Source organism: Bombus flavifrons, chromosome 11 (assembly GCF_040668555.2).
Source record: "Bombus flavifrons isolate JBK064 chromosome 11, iyBomFlav1_principal, whole genome shotgun sequence".
NCBI classification, from domain to species: domain Eukaryota; kingdom Metazoa; phylum Arthropoda; class Insecta; order Hymenoptera; family Apidae; genus Bombus; species Bombus flavifrons.
The window spans coordinates 9,249,349-9,262,953 of NC_138452.1; the positions used below are offsets into that span (position 1 = coordinate 9,249,349).

The 13,605-nt window shown below is 32.7% G+C and overlaps 2 protein-coding genes and 1 long non-coding RNA gene across 9 annotated transcripts; 2 read left to right on the forward strand and 1 right to left on the reverse strand.

The window, feature by feature from the left end:
* The first annotated feature begins 92 nt into the window (after positions 1-92).
* Mcm3 (minichromosome maintenance 3) lies at positions 93-3,798 on the forward strand. Its single transcript, XM_069123395.1, has 11 exons — positions 93-399; positions 467-579; positions 687-895; positions 995-1,125; positions 1,200-1,438; positions 1,513-1,755; positions 1,840-2,203; positions 2,269-2,573; positions 2,644-2,794; positions 2,874-3,292; positions 3,368-3,798. The coding sequence occupies exons 1-11, from the start codon at positions 331-333 to the stop codon at positions 3,564-3,566; spliced, it is 2,442 nt and encodes an 813-aa protein (XP_068979496.1). The 5' UTR covers positions 93-330; the 3' UTR covers positions 3,567-3,798.
* Positions 3,799-3,808: 10 nt separating this feature from the next.
* On the reverse strand, positions 3,809-13,602 carry na (sodium leak channel non-selective protein na). 7 transcript variants are annotated; one of them, XM_069123387.1, is made up of 29 exons: positions 13,462-13,602; positions 13,018-13,151; positions 12,715-12,900; positions 12,425-12,648; positions 12,084-12,358; positions 11,749-11,996; positions 11,290-11,679; positions 10,988-11,176; positions 10,791-10,928; positions 10,505-10,711; positions 10,224-10,420; positions 10,021-10,143; positions 9,752-9,925; positions 9,483-9,662; positions 9,121-9,373; positions 8,882-9,049; positions 8,570-8,778; positions 8,367-8,487; positions 8,173-8,306; positions 7,927-8,092; positions 7,473-7,667; positions 7,168-7,385; positions 6,826-7,049; positions 6,595-6,731; positions 6,376-6,512; positions 6,153-6,309; positions 5,976-6,092; positions 5,725-5,902; positions 3,809-5,649 (listed from the first exon to the last, which is right to left on the reverse strand). In XM_069123387.1, the coding sequence occupies exons 2-29, from the start codon at positions 13,120-13,122 to the stop codon at positions 5,471-5,473; spliced, it is 5,229 nt and encodes a 1,742-aa protein (XP_068979488.1). In that variant the 5' UTR covers positions 13,123-13,151; positions 13,462-13,602; the 3' UTR covers positions 3,809-5,470. The 7 variants fall into 7 exon arrangements, 6 of the variants coding, with proteins under 6 accessions (XP_068979488.1, XP_068979487.1, XP_068979485.1 ...); XM_069123386.1 differs by having other exon boundaries at positions 5,725-5,905; XM_069123384.1 differs by having other exon boundaries at positions 12,425-12,654.
* Positions 7,271-11,403, forward strand: LOC138184927 (uncharacterized). Its single transcript, XR_011174452.1, has 5 exons — positions 7,271-7,396; positions 8,219-9,348; positions 9,520-9,680; positions 10,794-11,072; positions 11,264-11,403. It is a non-coding gene; the product is annotated as an uncharacterized LOC138184927 (long non-coding RNA).
* Positions 13,603-13,605: the final 3 nt, after the last annotated feature.

Consider the following 13,605-nt stretch of genomic DNA (forward strand, 5'->3'; position numbering starts at 1 on the left):
ATTTTAATCATTTTAATATTTTAGATGCATTACTGTTTTAAAATAAAATGTTCAATTTTATAAACTCTCAAATTTTTAGATTTTTAACTTGTGCTGACACCTGTTGGAAAGCGCAATAAATTTTGCTAATGTATCGAAATATGGAAAATATCGATTCTTTAAAGTATATCGAAGACGCCTCAACTTTCTTGTTTTCCCGCGTAAACTGTTACGAATGCGTACCGGTTGTATTCAGTCGTGTTTGTGTATACAAATTTTATAATCGTGAAGATATTTGTGAAAATATTTATAAATAATATTGTGTTAAAACAGTAAAATTATTCGGAAAAGATGGATATTGATCGAGATCAAAGATTAGAAGAGATACAAAGAGAGTATATGGATTTTTTAGATGATATGGTAAGTTTGTAAAATTTTATAATTCTTAACCCTATATTATTCATCCTTTTTCTTACTTATTCCTTAGGAAGATCAAGGCATTTATACTACTCTTGTTAAAAATATGATTGAAGAAAACAATCGCAGACTGTATGTAAATGTTAACGATTTACGAAGAAAGAATCCTACTCGTGCATCGAGGTATGCATAAATCTACTTTGTTCATTCCTGATCTTGTTTCTCAAGTATGATTAATTATATTAATTTTACAATATTTTATACCACATTGGTTCCAATTTTTTTTATAGTCTATTAAATAATTCTTTTGAAGAGCATCAAGCTTTCCAAAATGCATTAAAGCAATTTGTTGCAAGCATTGACACAGAGTATGCAAAACAAAATATAGATTTTTTTATAGCATTTGAAGGAAGTTTTGGAAATAAACATGTTACACCAAGAACCCTTACATCACGCTTTTTAGGTAACTTGGTGTGCGTAGAAGGTATTGTTACAAAATGTAAGTTATACAATTTTATATCATATTATATATATCAATGTTATGCGTAAATGTTATTACATTTTGATTCTGTAAAATATGTGTTTTAAACTTTGTTAGGTTCCTTGGTGCGTCCAAAGGTTGTGAGAAGTGTTCATTATTGCAGTGTAACACATACAGTAATTGAACGAACATATACTGACTTCACTTCATTTGAAGCATTTCCACAGTCTGCTGTGTACCCAACTACAGTAATTATTTATAATACCATCATTCAAAAGTAAAATAAGTATTTCATGTTATATTTTTAATTTCGCAAATATAGGATGAAGATGGTAATCCATTAGAAACAGAATTTGGCCTTTCTACATACAAAGATCATCAGACATTAACAATTCAAGAAATGCCAGAAAAAGCACCAACTGGTCAGCTACCAAGAAGTATAGATGTTGTATGCGATAATGATTTAGTAGATGTTTGTAAACCTGGAGACAGAGTTCAGATTGTTGGAAGCTTCAGATGTCTACCTGGTAAACAAGGAGGATATACAACAGGAACTTTCAGGTATGCCAACTAACAAATATAAGTTTTGAAAATAACATTTAAATCTATTTAAATATAAAAACTATCTTCTACAGATCGATCTTAATTGCTAACAATATCATGCAATTAAGCAAAGAAGCTAATTTAACTATTTCTCATGATGATGTTGCTAAGTGTAAAAAACTTGCAAAAAACAATCCTTGTAAAAATATCTTTGAACTACTTGCTAGATCACTAGCACCTTCCATTCATGGTCATGATTACGTGAAGAAAGCAATTTTATGTTTATTACTTGGTGGTGTTGAGAAATTATTACCTAATGGTACAAGATTAAGAGGGTAAGGAACGTTAAGTTATATGCATAGCAAGTAAATTTTCTAAATTGAATTTAAATAAGATTTAACATTTAATTCCTTTATTAGAGATATTAATGTTTTGCTCATTGGTGATCCATCTGTTGCAAAGTCGCAACTTTTGCGCTACGTTTTGTGTACAGCTCCAAGAGCAATACCAACTACTGGTAGAGGATCATCTGGTGTGGGTTTAACAGCTGCAGTTACTATAGATAATGAGACAGGAGAACGTCGGCTTGAAGCTGGGGCTATGGTATTAGCGGATCGCGGAATTATTTGTATAGATGAATTTGATAAAATGTCAGACATTGACAGAACAGCTATTCATGAAGTGATGGAACAAGGAAAAGTAACAATTGCTAAAGCTGGAATACATGTTAGCTTAAATGCAAGATGTTCAGTACTGGCAGCTGCAAATCCAGTTTATGGAAGAGTAAATCGCGTTATATTCATTAATATAAATTAATATGTATTTGTTTATACATATATCTTTTTCAGTACGATCAATATAAGACGCCAATGGAAAATATCGGACTCCAGGATTCATTGCTTTCACGTTTCGATTTATTATTTGTTATGCTAGACATTGTGGATTCTGAACAAGATCAAATAATCAGTGACCATGTTGTTAGGATGCATAGGTATAGAAGTACAAAAGAAAAAGATGGAGAGGCACTACCTCTAGGCAGTAAAGTAGATATATTAAGTACAAAAAATCCAGATCAAATCCTTCCTGATGAAAATGACACTCAAGTTTATCAAAAATATGATCCCTTATTGCATGGATTATTGCAATCTAAAAGGTACCTTAAACTGTTATACATTCATACATTTATATTTGTAGTACTTTGTAGAATGATAATGTTCTTTTAGCGATCAATTATTAACTATAAGTTTTATGAGGAAATATATTCACATAGCTCGTTGTATGAAACCAAAGCTTACAGAGGAAGCTAGTGAAGTAATTGCTTCCGAATATTCGAAATTACGATCTGAAGAATCAATAAGTTCTGATGTAGCAAGGGTACATTGTTTTATTCATTTGTAGTTTATTTCATTTATTTCATTTATTTCCTCATTAATTTTTTATTACTTCTTACTAGACTCAACCAGTAACAGCTCGTACTTTAGAAACATTGATTCGATTGTCTACTGCACATGCAAAGGCTCGTTTATCAAAAAACGTTACCGCAGATGATGCGCATGCAGCAATAGAATTAGTAGAATTTGCCTATTTCAAACGAGTTCTGGAAAAAGAAAAGAAGAAACGAAGGCGACATGATAGCGAAGAAAGTGCAGGTGGAGATGAGGAGAACGAAAACAAGAAGAAACGTACAAAGAAGAGTAACGCGGGAGAACAAGATCCATATGATTTTGAAAGCGATGATGACAGCCACATTGATGAAGCTGCAAGAAGAATTACTAGGTCGCAAATGAAATCGACTGATTCAAGTCAGCCATCAGCACCAGATTCTGATCAAACTGTAGAATCAGAAACTACTGCAGCTATCACTGAAGAAAGGTGTGTGTTTAATTGTTTTCAAACTGCTATTTATATCAAGGAAATTTGAATGTTATATATGTTCTGTGATTTCAGATTGAAGGTTTTCAGAGCACTTCTTCATAAGTTGTTCCAACAACAAAGGGCACAATCACTTTCATTATCAACAGTACGCGAATATATCAATACTCAACAAAGTCAAGAATTTACATCGAGCGAAATTACCGCTGCAATTAATAAAATGTCTGATGCGAATCAAATTATGGCCGCAGATGATAATATCTTCCTTATGTAAAATGTATTTGGTACTGTAAGTTATCCTGTATTTTTTAGATTAAGGATAATTGTAAATTTGTTATGAATGTATTTATCGTTAAAAAAACATTTAAGTGCATATCTATATTCCGGTTAAATTATACTTTTACTATTTAAAATTTATATTATATGTATAAGTACTTGATACATTTTATATTTTCATAATTGACAATTCATATAAATGGCTGATCTATCTCTTTTTTTTCTAAAATAAAGAGAGAGTTTAATATAATTGGAAATATTTATATCTATCAACATTTATTATCTCTCCATATTACAGTACAGCACATTGGCACGTAAACTAGCAACAGTGATCAACATTCATTACAATATCGTAAACAATATTGTTTATATTTCTAAGTCTTTGTTTTGTATATATATATATTTATATAAAATCAACCCATATCACATAGATATAAATAGTTGTGCTGTCTCATTTAAATATATATATGTATATGTATGTATCTAATATTTAGGCATTTTTTACATAACTTGTTCTATCCGCGTTTTTATACCGTTAAAAAAGTTCTTAAATTTGTAACGTCATAAATTTTCACTGTATACTAGCTGTCATAAATTTTTGTAATTATCTTGAACGTATGGCATTTCTAGAACTGTCTGATCAAGTTTTAAAAAACCTTGCTGTATAATATTTAATTTTACATAATCATATTGTTTGAAATTATGTATGTTGATTTGTATTTACAGGTCTAATACCATTTGATTTGAATATACATCAATGATAATATTGTAACATAATATACTGCCTTTTTTTCATACGCACAATTTGTATAATTAAATTATGATCTTTGAATGTACCAAATTGTTCAGATTTTACTATATAGGTATATATATAGTCACAACAAAAAAATACTACAACATTTATAATCAGCTATTTTCTTATTGTTATAATACAGGCCTTCAGGACGTAATGTTTCTATTGGAAATGAACAAATTTCGTTCGATCGTCTTTTGTTCACATTCGATATATTAAATTTTCAACAACTAAATTGTTTATTTTTTTTAAAAATCGTTACTTAAGTTCATTGTACTCACATTATTCTCGATAACGTTAATTTCATTACTCTTAATTAGCACTTCCATGGCTTAACTTTTTGCTGTATAAAACCTACTGTATCTAATTCTATAATTCTGTACAAATTACACATTTCAACACCAATAACTGACACAGAATATATATAACACAATAACAAATTATATTCAATATATCCTAAAATATGTTATTACAATCTACAAAACATTAATCTATATAGAACCTGAGTATTTGCAATAGCAAACTGAGACATGAGGGAAAAAATAAACTTCTGTTTAAAAAAAAATAATATCGAATAACACGATAAATAATTTAGAAATAAAAATTGTATTATACAATTCCCTCGTGCAGTAATAAAATAATACTTCAATACAGCATTGCAAAATTTTCTATATAAAAATAACGATTAAAAATGGATATAAATCATTTTTCTGCATATATCTCTACATTTTTCACTTTATAAACAACGACGTAAAAAATAAGATTCGAAAAATATGCAAAAGAAATAATTCTACTTCGATATTTTTCCGATAGGATTACAGAAATTGTACCTTGTCTTCTCTGTGCTCAAAAATGCTTCTCTTATGCCTTACCTTTAACGCTGGTGTTTCAGGCACATACTTATATTTTTCTTCTTATTTATCAATGTTTTATTCGTGTAGACAGTTAAGAACGAAGCACATGTAATCAACAGTGAAATACAAATTGTATTTGCATTATTTTTAATCTAATTCACATTTTCACCAAGGATGCTAAAAAGCATGTGCTCCATTTTTATACTGTACTGCGCTATAATTTATATCCGCGGCTATTCGTTTAAAAGCGTTTACTTAAACCTCGTCTTCGCTGGACTCACTGCTGTATGCCAACTGTTCCTTCCACCATTCTCGAACCTCTAGCATGACGCTGGAAGGTTTTGATACAGTTGCTTTTGCATTGACTACTTCCCGCTGCTGTCGGCTTTGCTCGGTGCTCTCTGTGAGATGTGGCAAATTATTTTTCGGCGCCGCTTCAAATGGAAAGCTCACGTTGGAGAAAAACACGATAAAAAGGATATAGTTACAAAGTATAAAAATATACATACGTGGTGGTCTATTATTCTTCTTCTTAGGTGCCGCACTTTTGTCTTTTTCAGACCTAATCGAAGCAGGATCTGATAGTGTTGGGATTAAATATTTTCTTCCTGATCCACTACCTATACTATCAGATCTTGGAAGCACTACTGGTTTCTTTGCTTTGCAGTGCCTGATTGCATCAATCTCCTGCTTGGTAATGAATATTATTAAAAAATATATATGTATTTTTTTCTATCAATTAATTAAAAATAAAATTTACCTTTGTTTCAGTTTCTTCTTCTTTGGCTACTTCCTTCCCTTTTTCTTCTACATGCTCTTGTTGTTGTACTTGTTCAGTGTTGGCACGAAGACCGGCTACGAGACTATTCTGTTGCTTCTATAATTGTAAAGTATAAATTAAATCCAATTTTCTGTAAATTGTTGTTTATAAACTTACCCCACTAGCACGTATTTTTTTCAGACAACCTTCTAGCCAATTTCTGATTGTTTGCTTAGCAACCTCTTCTTCAATAATGTATTCAAACTCCTCTCTTGCCAATAATTCTTCAAGCTGAAGAGCTTTTCGAATATCAACCGAACGATAGGATAACATGCTGCAAAGAACATGTCGTCGGAAAATATTTCTTACAATAATGATAGTTACTTATACAAGGACTTACTTGATAACGTCATGAAAGGTAACATCTTCACCATTGTTCAACTTTTCTAATTCGTAGCACATATGTTTGAAGAGAAGTCGATCCTTCTGTGGGTCAGTTTCCAATCTACCTTTCAATAATCTTAAAATAAACTTCACCTAAAACAAACTAATATATCATTACTTCTAGCCAATTTATAATAGCATGTTAAGCCCGTAAAGACCTTTCTTTTAGGCGTACCCGTTTCACAGGTATAAAACCTTTCTGATGATTATCAACGACGTTCCAAGTGTTCTGGAAGTTTCTAATATCAGCATACGATAACAAAGCGTCTTCTTCATTGGAGTAAAATAGAGAAAAGTTCTCCATAATAATAGCTATTATGAAAGATTATAAATTTATGGTACCATCCTTAAAGAATCATTCCAAAACAACCAGTGTATCTATTCAATGAGATCGATTAGTACTTACCCACCAGAAGATTTAAAACAATGTAAGTGATAATGACGTAGAAAGTACAAAAATATATTAAGGAAGCATGAAAGTTGCCGCAATCGGTTTCCCAATAATTAGCAGCTGGAGTGCAATATGGTGGTTGTATCATGCAATCGTGCATTATTTTATTCCAATCTTCCCCTGTGACAATACGGAAGAGCATCGCGACGCCTGTTACAGGTGACTCAAAATTGGCACGCCTAAATGATAATCGTCTCTCTTAAGATTGTATTAGAAAAAAAGCGCCTGCACCATTTAATTATTTTCTAATCTTAACACTACTCCTTCATTTTATTGGACTGAAATACGTAACATTACCTTCCTATACCTTCACCATACTTTACAGTTCCAAAGATGATCGTGCCAGCTAGCGCATAAAAGAAAACAAGAAGAAACATGCCAAATATAATGAAGAAACTTTTGCAAACGGATACTCCGACCGTTAACATCAGCATTTTGAGAGTTGTATGTTTGCCAGTGATTGTGAAAAATCTAAGGATCACGACCATGAAGCCGATTACATATGACAAATCATTCTGCAAGAAAGGTATTCCCGTCATTACGGTCATTATGTTATTTTTAAACAAACGAACGATCACTGGATAATAATATTACCGACCTACCTTCATTGTACAATGAATGACGATCCAAATAACACCGACGACTGTCACAAGCAAATCATATCTGTTTCTTCTGGACTGCCAATAGCCACGTGGTGTAAAAGCAATATTTTTCATAATTACTTCCACGAGGAAGATGAGTGTCAGAATCGTGGACACCGTAGCGAGTGCTTCCGTGTGTTCTTCCTCGATTCTCCACTTAAGGGGGGAAAAAATAAAAAAAGGTTCATTAACGCAAAAAAAAAAATATTGTGTCGATTTACTTTTACCACGGTCTAATGGTAGCCGGCAAGGAACAAATGATTCAAGGTAACAGTCATTGAATCCTGTCCTTTTGCGAGTATGTTCTTTTGTATGCGAAAAGTTTGCTAATTAATTTTATAAAACGATGTTATGGTGTTGTGGTGTTTTTGTGTGTTGTTCTTATAGAAAATGAATGAAAAATTATTCAACTCACAGAGACACACAGAAGAGCACTGTTTATGAGCACCATGACCGCAATAAATCTTTTAAAATAGATATTTTGCGTGATGTCATAGATAAATGCCCTGAATTTTTTTCCATCTGGTCTGGGTGGTAAATGTAACGGTTGTGCGATTTTCAGTCGTTTTTTCAAATCACACCTATTCGAATCATAATAAATATTCGTTTACAATTTGAACGTTTCATTTGAGAAATCCATTATGTTCAATTAAAACTTTACCATCGTCTTTGATCGACCGTGAGTAATGCGGTTCCTTTATTTTCAGAATAATTAGCAATAACAACACCGACGAACAGCGTTAAACCAATCATACAACCCAGGAAAATATAGATATGAATATAAATAGCATGGACCTAAAAAGTCATTGCATAATATCATCGCAGAAGTACTCGAAGGTAATGTTAATGACTTACGGGACCAAGAGCTTGTATAAGAACATCTCTAACGTCGAGCCATCCTTTAAAAGAGAGTACTTCAAAAAGTGCCATCAGCGCGTCACCAATATTATCAAAATTAAATCTTCTAGGATTAGCCCTAAAAGATTTTAATATCTACTTAGAAACTCCTTCCTTTGTAGAATCATTTAAATTTGGCATTTTCTTTTTAATAAGCCTACCAAACGCGTGGCACTAGTATCGATGGATAGCTCTCATTTTCGCTAGGATTTAATTTCATTTTCGTCACAAAAACTCTTCTCATGAATACTCCAACACAATCTTCTCGTTTTAAAATAGTGGGATCGTTGCAACGAGCTAATCTACCCCCGTAGAGCTGTACACCATAACTCGCGAATATAAACATCAGTAAAATCAATAGAGTAGAGACCTAAAAAGCTTCTTATTCATTTTTTGTCTGAACTCAGTGCCAAACGGCTTTTATGTATTCAAAAAACATTTGCATGTTTGAACTTTTAATTAGAATTATTTACCAATAAGATCTCTTTGAACCCTCTACATAATTCATAAACAACTTTTCTCATGTGCGGTACAAGAGTGAAGATTCTTAGTGGTCTAACGCAACGTAAGATCATAAGAAGTTGCGCACCGGAATTCGGAGGCACGCTCTTCGGCATCCAACAGAGAAACACGAGGCTGACCTAAACGACCACTGGATTAGCGTTGAATTTATCAGATATCGAATAGCAAGAGTGATTTTTTATCAACGTACGACATAAATAAAAATATCCAACACGGAGGCGACGTCTTTGATATAGGCCTTCGGCGTAAAAAATAGCCCGTCTGCCAGAATTTTCAGAGCTAATTCGATACTCATAAAGATCACGAAACCGTACTCCGCAATTTGCAATGCCGGAACTTCCATTACGCGGTATCGTGGTGTTTCGAACATCATAGAGATACAAGACATAGTGGTAGCAAAAATCATTACCCAATCAAGGTATGTGACCAAGCCAAGAAAATTGCTACAAAGCGTATAAATATATGTGACTATAATTAATATTCCTTGTCTTGAACTTCAAGCAATAGTTTAATGCATTTTAAAATATCAATGCTTATACTGAAAGCACTTACTGCAGGCTTTTATATTGAACTTTCCTCTCTTTTCCAGTTAATGGATCTTTTACGTTTGTATCGTATCTCGCGTAAACAAGCGACTGGCAAATTTTACGAAATTTACTCTCACGCGGTACTGCGAACAATGGTGTGTCAAAAAATGGGTGATTTTCGCGTAAATCTTCTTCACGCTGATTTCTACATAAGTGCAATGTGGTAAGCAGTTCAATTAGAAATAGAAAGAGTGTAAGTGTTCGAACCAGTGAGGAGAAACTATTGCATCTTACCTTCGCATCTCGGCCTGCTGTCGTTTAGCTTGCAACAATTTAATGTCCAAATCATGCGGTCTACTCCGAGAAGAGCTAACTCTGTTTATACCTCCGATATCACCGTTTTCCATTAAATGTTCGTACGTCTGTTTCAACTTGATTGATCCACTACGGACGCTTCTTCTAATTGATCTATTATAATGATCATTTACAAAATTATTATTATCTATAAATACTCTTTAAGTAATACATTATTATGCAATTATTTATAGAACTTAAGATCTTACTTTTTCTGGTCAAAACGAAGTTGCTTGGCACTACTGACAGTACCCTGTGGCTTTAGAAGACCTTTTCCTGGCACTGGTATCATAGCCGAATCACCTAGTAATAATCTTTGATTATTTGAATCACTGAAAAACAGTACACATATTGTATGTTTAGCATAAGACTTATAAATAATGTTCAAACATTTTATGATATAATAACTCACTTTATAATATAGATAACAGCTGCTTTTTTAAGATTTGTAGCAACGTTTCTTACTTTCGGTGGATTATTTAAAATTTTTACTGGACGTTGTTTCCTATATATCATTTTTGAATCAAAAGTTTCATTTATTTTCTTGACCCCTTCGTTTTCTTCAGTTTCCATTTCAAATACGAACTGTCTCATGAAACTTTCACGAACCTAAATTAAAAATATAAAAATGTATACGTTTTACCCATTTTTTTTGTAATAAAAATACACAGTAGGATAATAAGTAATACTTACTTTTGGAAGATTGAAATCTGATGGCACTTTGTGTAAACATGTCATTTGAGGACTATCAGGAAACTTCTCAAAGATTCGTAACCTAAATGGTAGAGTTTCCTTTATTTCTGCACTTTGTTCGCGGAATTTTAATTGCTTCAGTTTCTTGATATCCTCGTCCAGTTCAAGATTATCCAAAATTACAGCGACGAACAAACTTAACACAATCTATAAAACAGATATAATATTATTAATTACATCACAATTAAGAAGAAAATAACTCTAAATCTATTTCTATTTTTTTTACCAGCGTGACGAAAAGATGGTATAAAATGAAATACATAGCAGCAAGAGGAGCCATTGTTTCATGTGTCCTTAACATTGTTTCGTCCATAACGTCTACCCAAGCTTCTTGTGTCAAGATTTGGAACATGGACATAAATGCCTAAAAAACCTTCTATCAGTATAATTTGATTACAGTATAAATCTGATCACATTTTTTACCTCTGGAAATGTTTCAAATTTCGTGAAATCAAGAAAGCAAAAAAGCTGCATAGAAATACTGGACGATATAACTAGCAGGCACATAGTAAATATAATGAGGCTGCCTAGCTTCTTCCCCGGACCAAATATTTTATATACAAAATCCTCGAGCATAGGTGATGCCTTGATGAGTCTGACTACTCTAAGAACCTAATTACAAAAAAATGCCATATCAATTTATCATTGTATACTTTGATTCTGTCTTTTTTTTTAACTACATAACTGTATCTGTTTTAGGGCTGAACAAAAGTGAATATAGAAACCTGAAAATACGTGAATCCAGAAAGATAGAAGAACGGAATGATGTGTAGGGTTGTACCAATTGCCAGCAGCAGCTCGAATTTGTGAATCGAATGCTTGTAATAACTGCGAAAGCCGAGACACCAGATTTTGAATAACGTCTCGAGGTCCAAGAATACGGTGAACGCGATTTCAGCGTAGTAATAGTTGTCATAGTACATATGCCTTGGTTTCTCATCATGCTTGAAGCTCATCGTCGCAGTGGCGATTCCATTTGCCAAAATCACGAACATTACCACCATACGAAATTGAGGAGATCTAAGAATTGCGTGACATATGGGAGAAGCCAATCCTCCGTGTTTGTTCTCATCTAGAGTTACCAATTTCCAACCGTTATCGTCACCAGTTAATATCTAAAAAAAAGAGACATTATATGTGGAGTCCAATTAATTATTTTACAAACTACAAAGTTTATTACTAACTTGTGACGCTGTATTGTTACTGATGTGCCCCCTAACACCCCACATTTGTTGAAATTGTACTCGTATTTCATTAAAAGTTTCCGTAATGACGGCTATGAATACGTTTTTCACGAGCCATGCTAAGAAAAATATCATCGTACTAAAGTAAAGAACCGCACGCCAAGCGGGTAAACTATCTATTGCACGATACATGATAAAAACCCATCCCTCTTGCGATGCAGTTTGATAGACAGTAAAAATACTAGTAGCTGAAAAACCAAAGTTATTTCTGTAAAGTACATTACTTAATAAATAAGGTTGTAAGAAATGTATTATACTGTAAGATTTGTCATTACCAAATTCATCGAATCCATTGAAACCCATGATGTACTTCGACAATTGGAGTTTCATACAAGTCATTCCTTCTGGACATTGGTATCCTGATTCAGGATCAGTAGAACAGAAAGTATCGGGAATGGCTAAACTATTTATAGTTATATACTTCGGATCTGTAGTATTAAGAACACAATGGTTTTTCAATTCACCGAAGAATTGAACGCCTAAAAGACCATAAAGAGACATGAAGAAAAGGAAGAAAAGAGTCACATTATATATCTGTTGACTCGAACGCCTGAAATCACAAGTAGCGCAATAAGTATAAAACGCTCATTGAATTTTTTGTCTCCAAAATACTTACTTAAAAATTTGATTAATTCTAGCTTTCGGCATGGAGAACTTAAGGAAGACTCGTAAGAAGCGTATCATAATCAAAGGTCGTGGTGCCCGCAATATCGAAATGGGAGTGAGTCGTATATCGAAACCTAGCATCTCAAACATTTGTAAAATTACAGATAACCAGAGAAAGATGACCATACTTCCATCGAATTGGCACCAATGATCTTTTAAATAAGATTTATCCCTCTGTAACTAAATGATTGTTAGTTTTTTGTAAATTGTTAGGTAGATTTACAATATTATACGAATTACCTTCAATATGCCCCTTATGTGCATCTTAGCAATCATTTCAGCAGTAAATAAAAACGTAATGACTAAATCGCAAATAAAGGTAACATATTGAAGAGGTGGAACTTTTTCAAAAGTCTTAGGAGTATTTAAACAAACAGAAGCTAAAGATACTAGAGCACAAGACCTCATCAATCTTCTCACCCATAGCTACAACAACCAAGTAATTAGTTAGTAATTAATATTAATAAATGTACACGCAGTTTACAAGAAGAAAGGACAAATATCTGACGTATTCAGCAATGAATATACGTGTTTCTGATGTACCTTATTCACCCATTCTATATCAGCGCTCTCATTGAGGGACTCCTCTGGGCCATAATCGGCCAAGACGGGTTCCCCTTTGAGGCTCTGCTTGCGCCCCAGCATCATAATAGGAATTATGTTCGCAATGGTGAGGCCTATAATTGAAAAGTATTGCGAATAACAATATTACAGAATAAACATGAACATCAATAACAATAAATAATAATAAAAAACAATTCTTTCGATATTATTATAAAAACAATTATATTATTATAAATCAACAGCAATATGATGGTTAAATAATTACACGTTGAAAATTAAAATATAATATATGATACTGATATACGAAGAAGACAATAGTTAAAATTACTATAACATAATTAAACGTGTACATAATGTATAATTTTAATTAAGATTACTATAATTATCGCATTCAATAAAAACGATCTAATTAATTGGTCCTACCTTTTTTTTAACAATTTGGACGACAACGAAAATTGCCTTTACGGCAATTCATATAGACTACATTTCAGTATAAAACAACGATAAAGCTTTAACGTGTAATAAACATCTTATTAGTAACAACAAGCTAGCGGCATGGCGGTGATC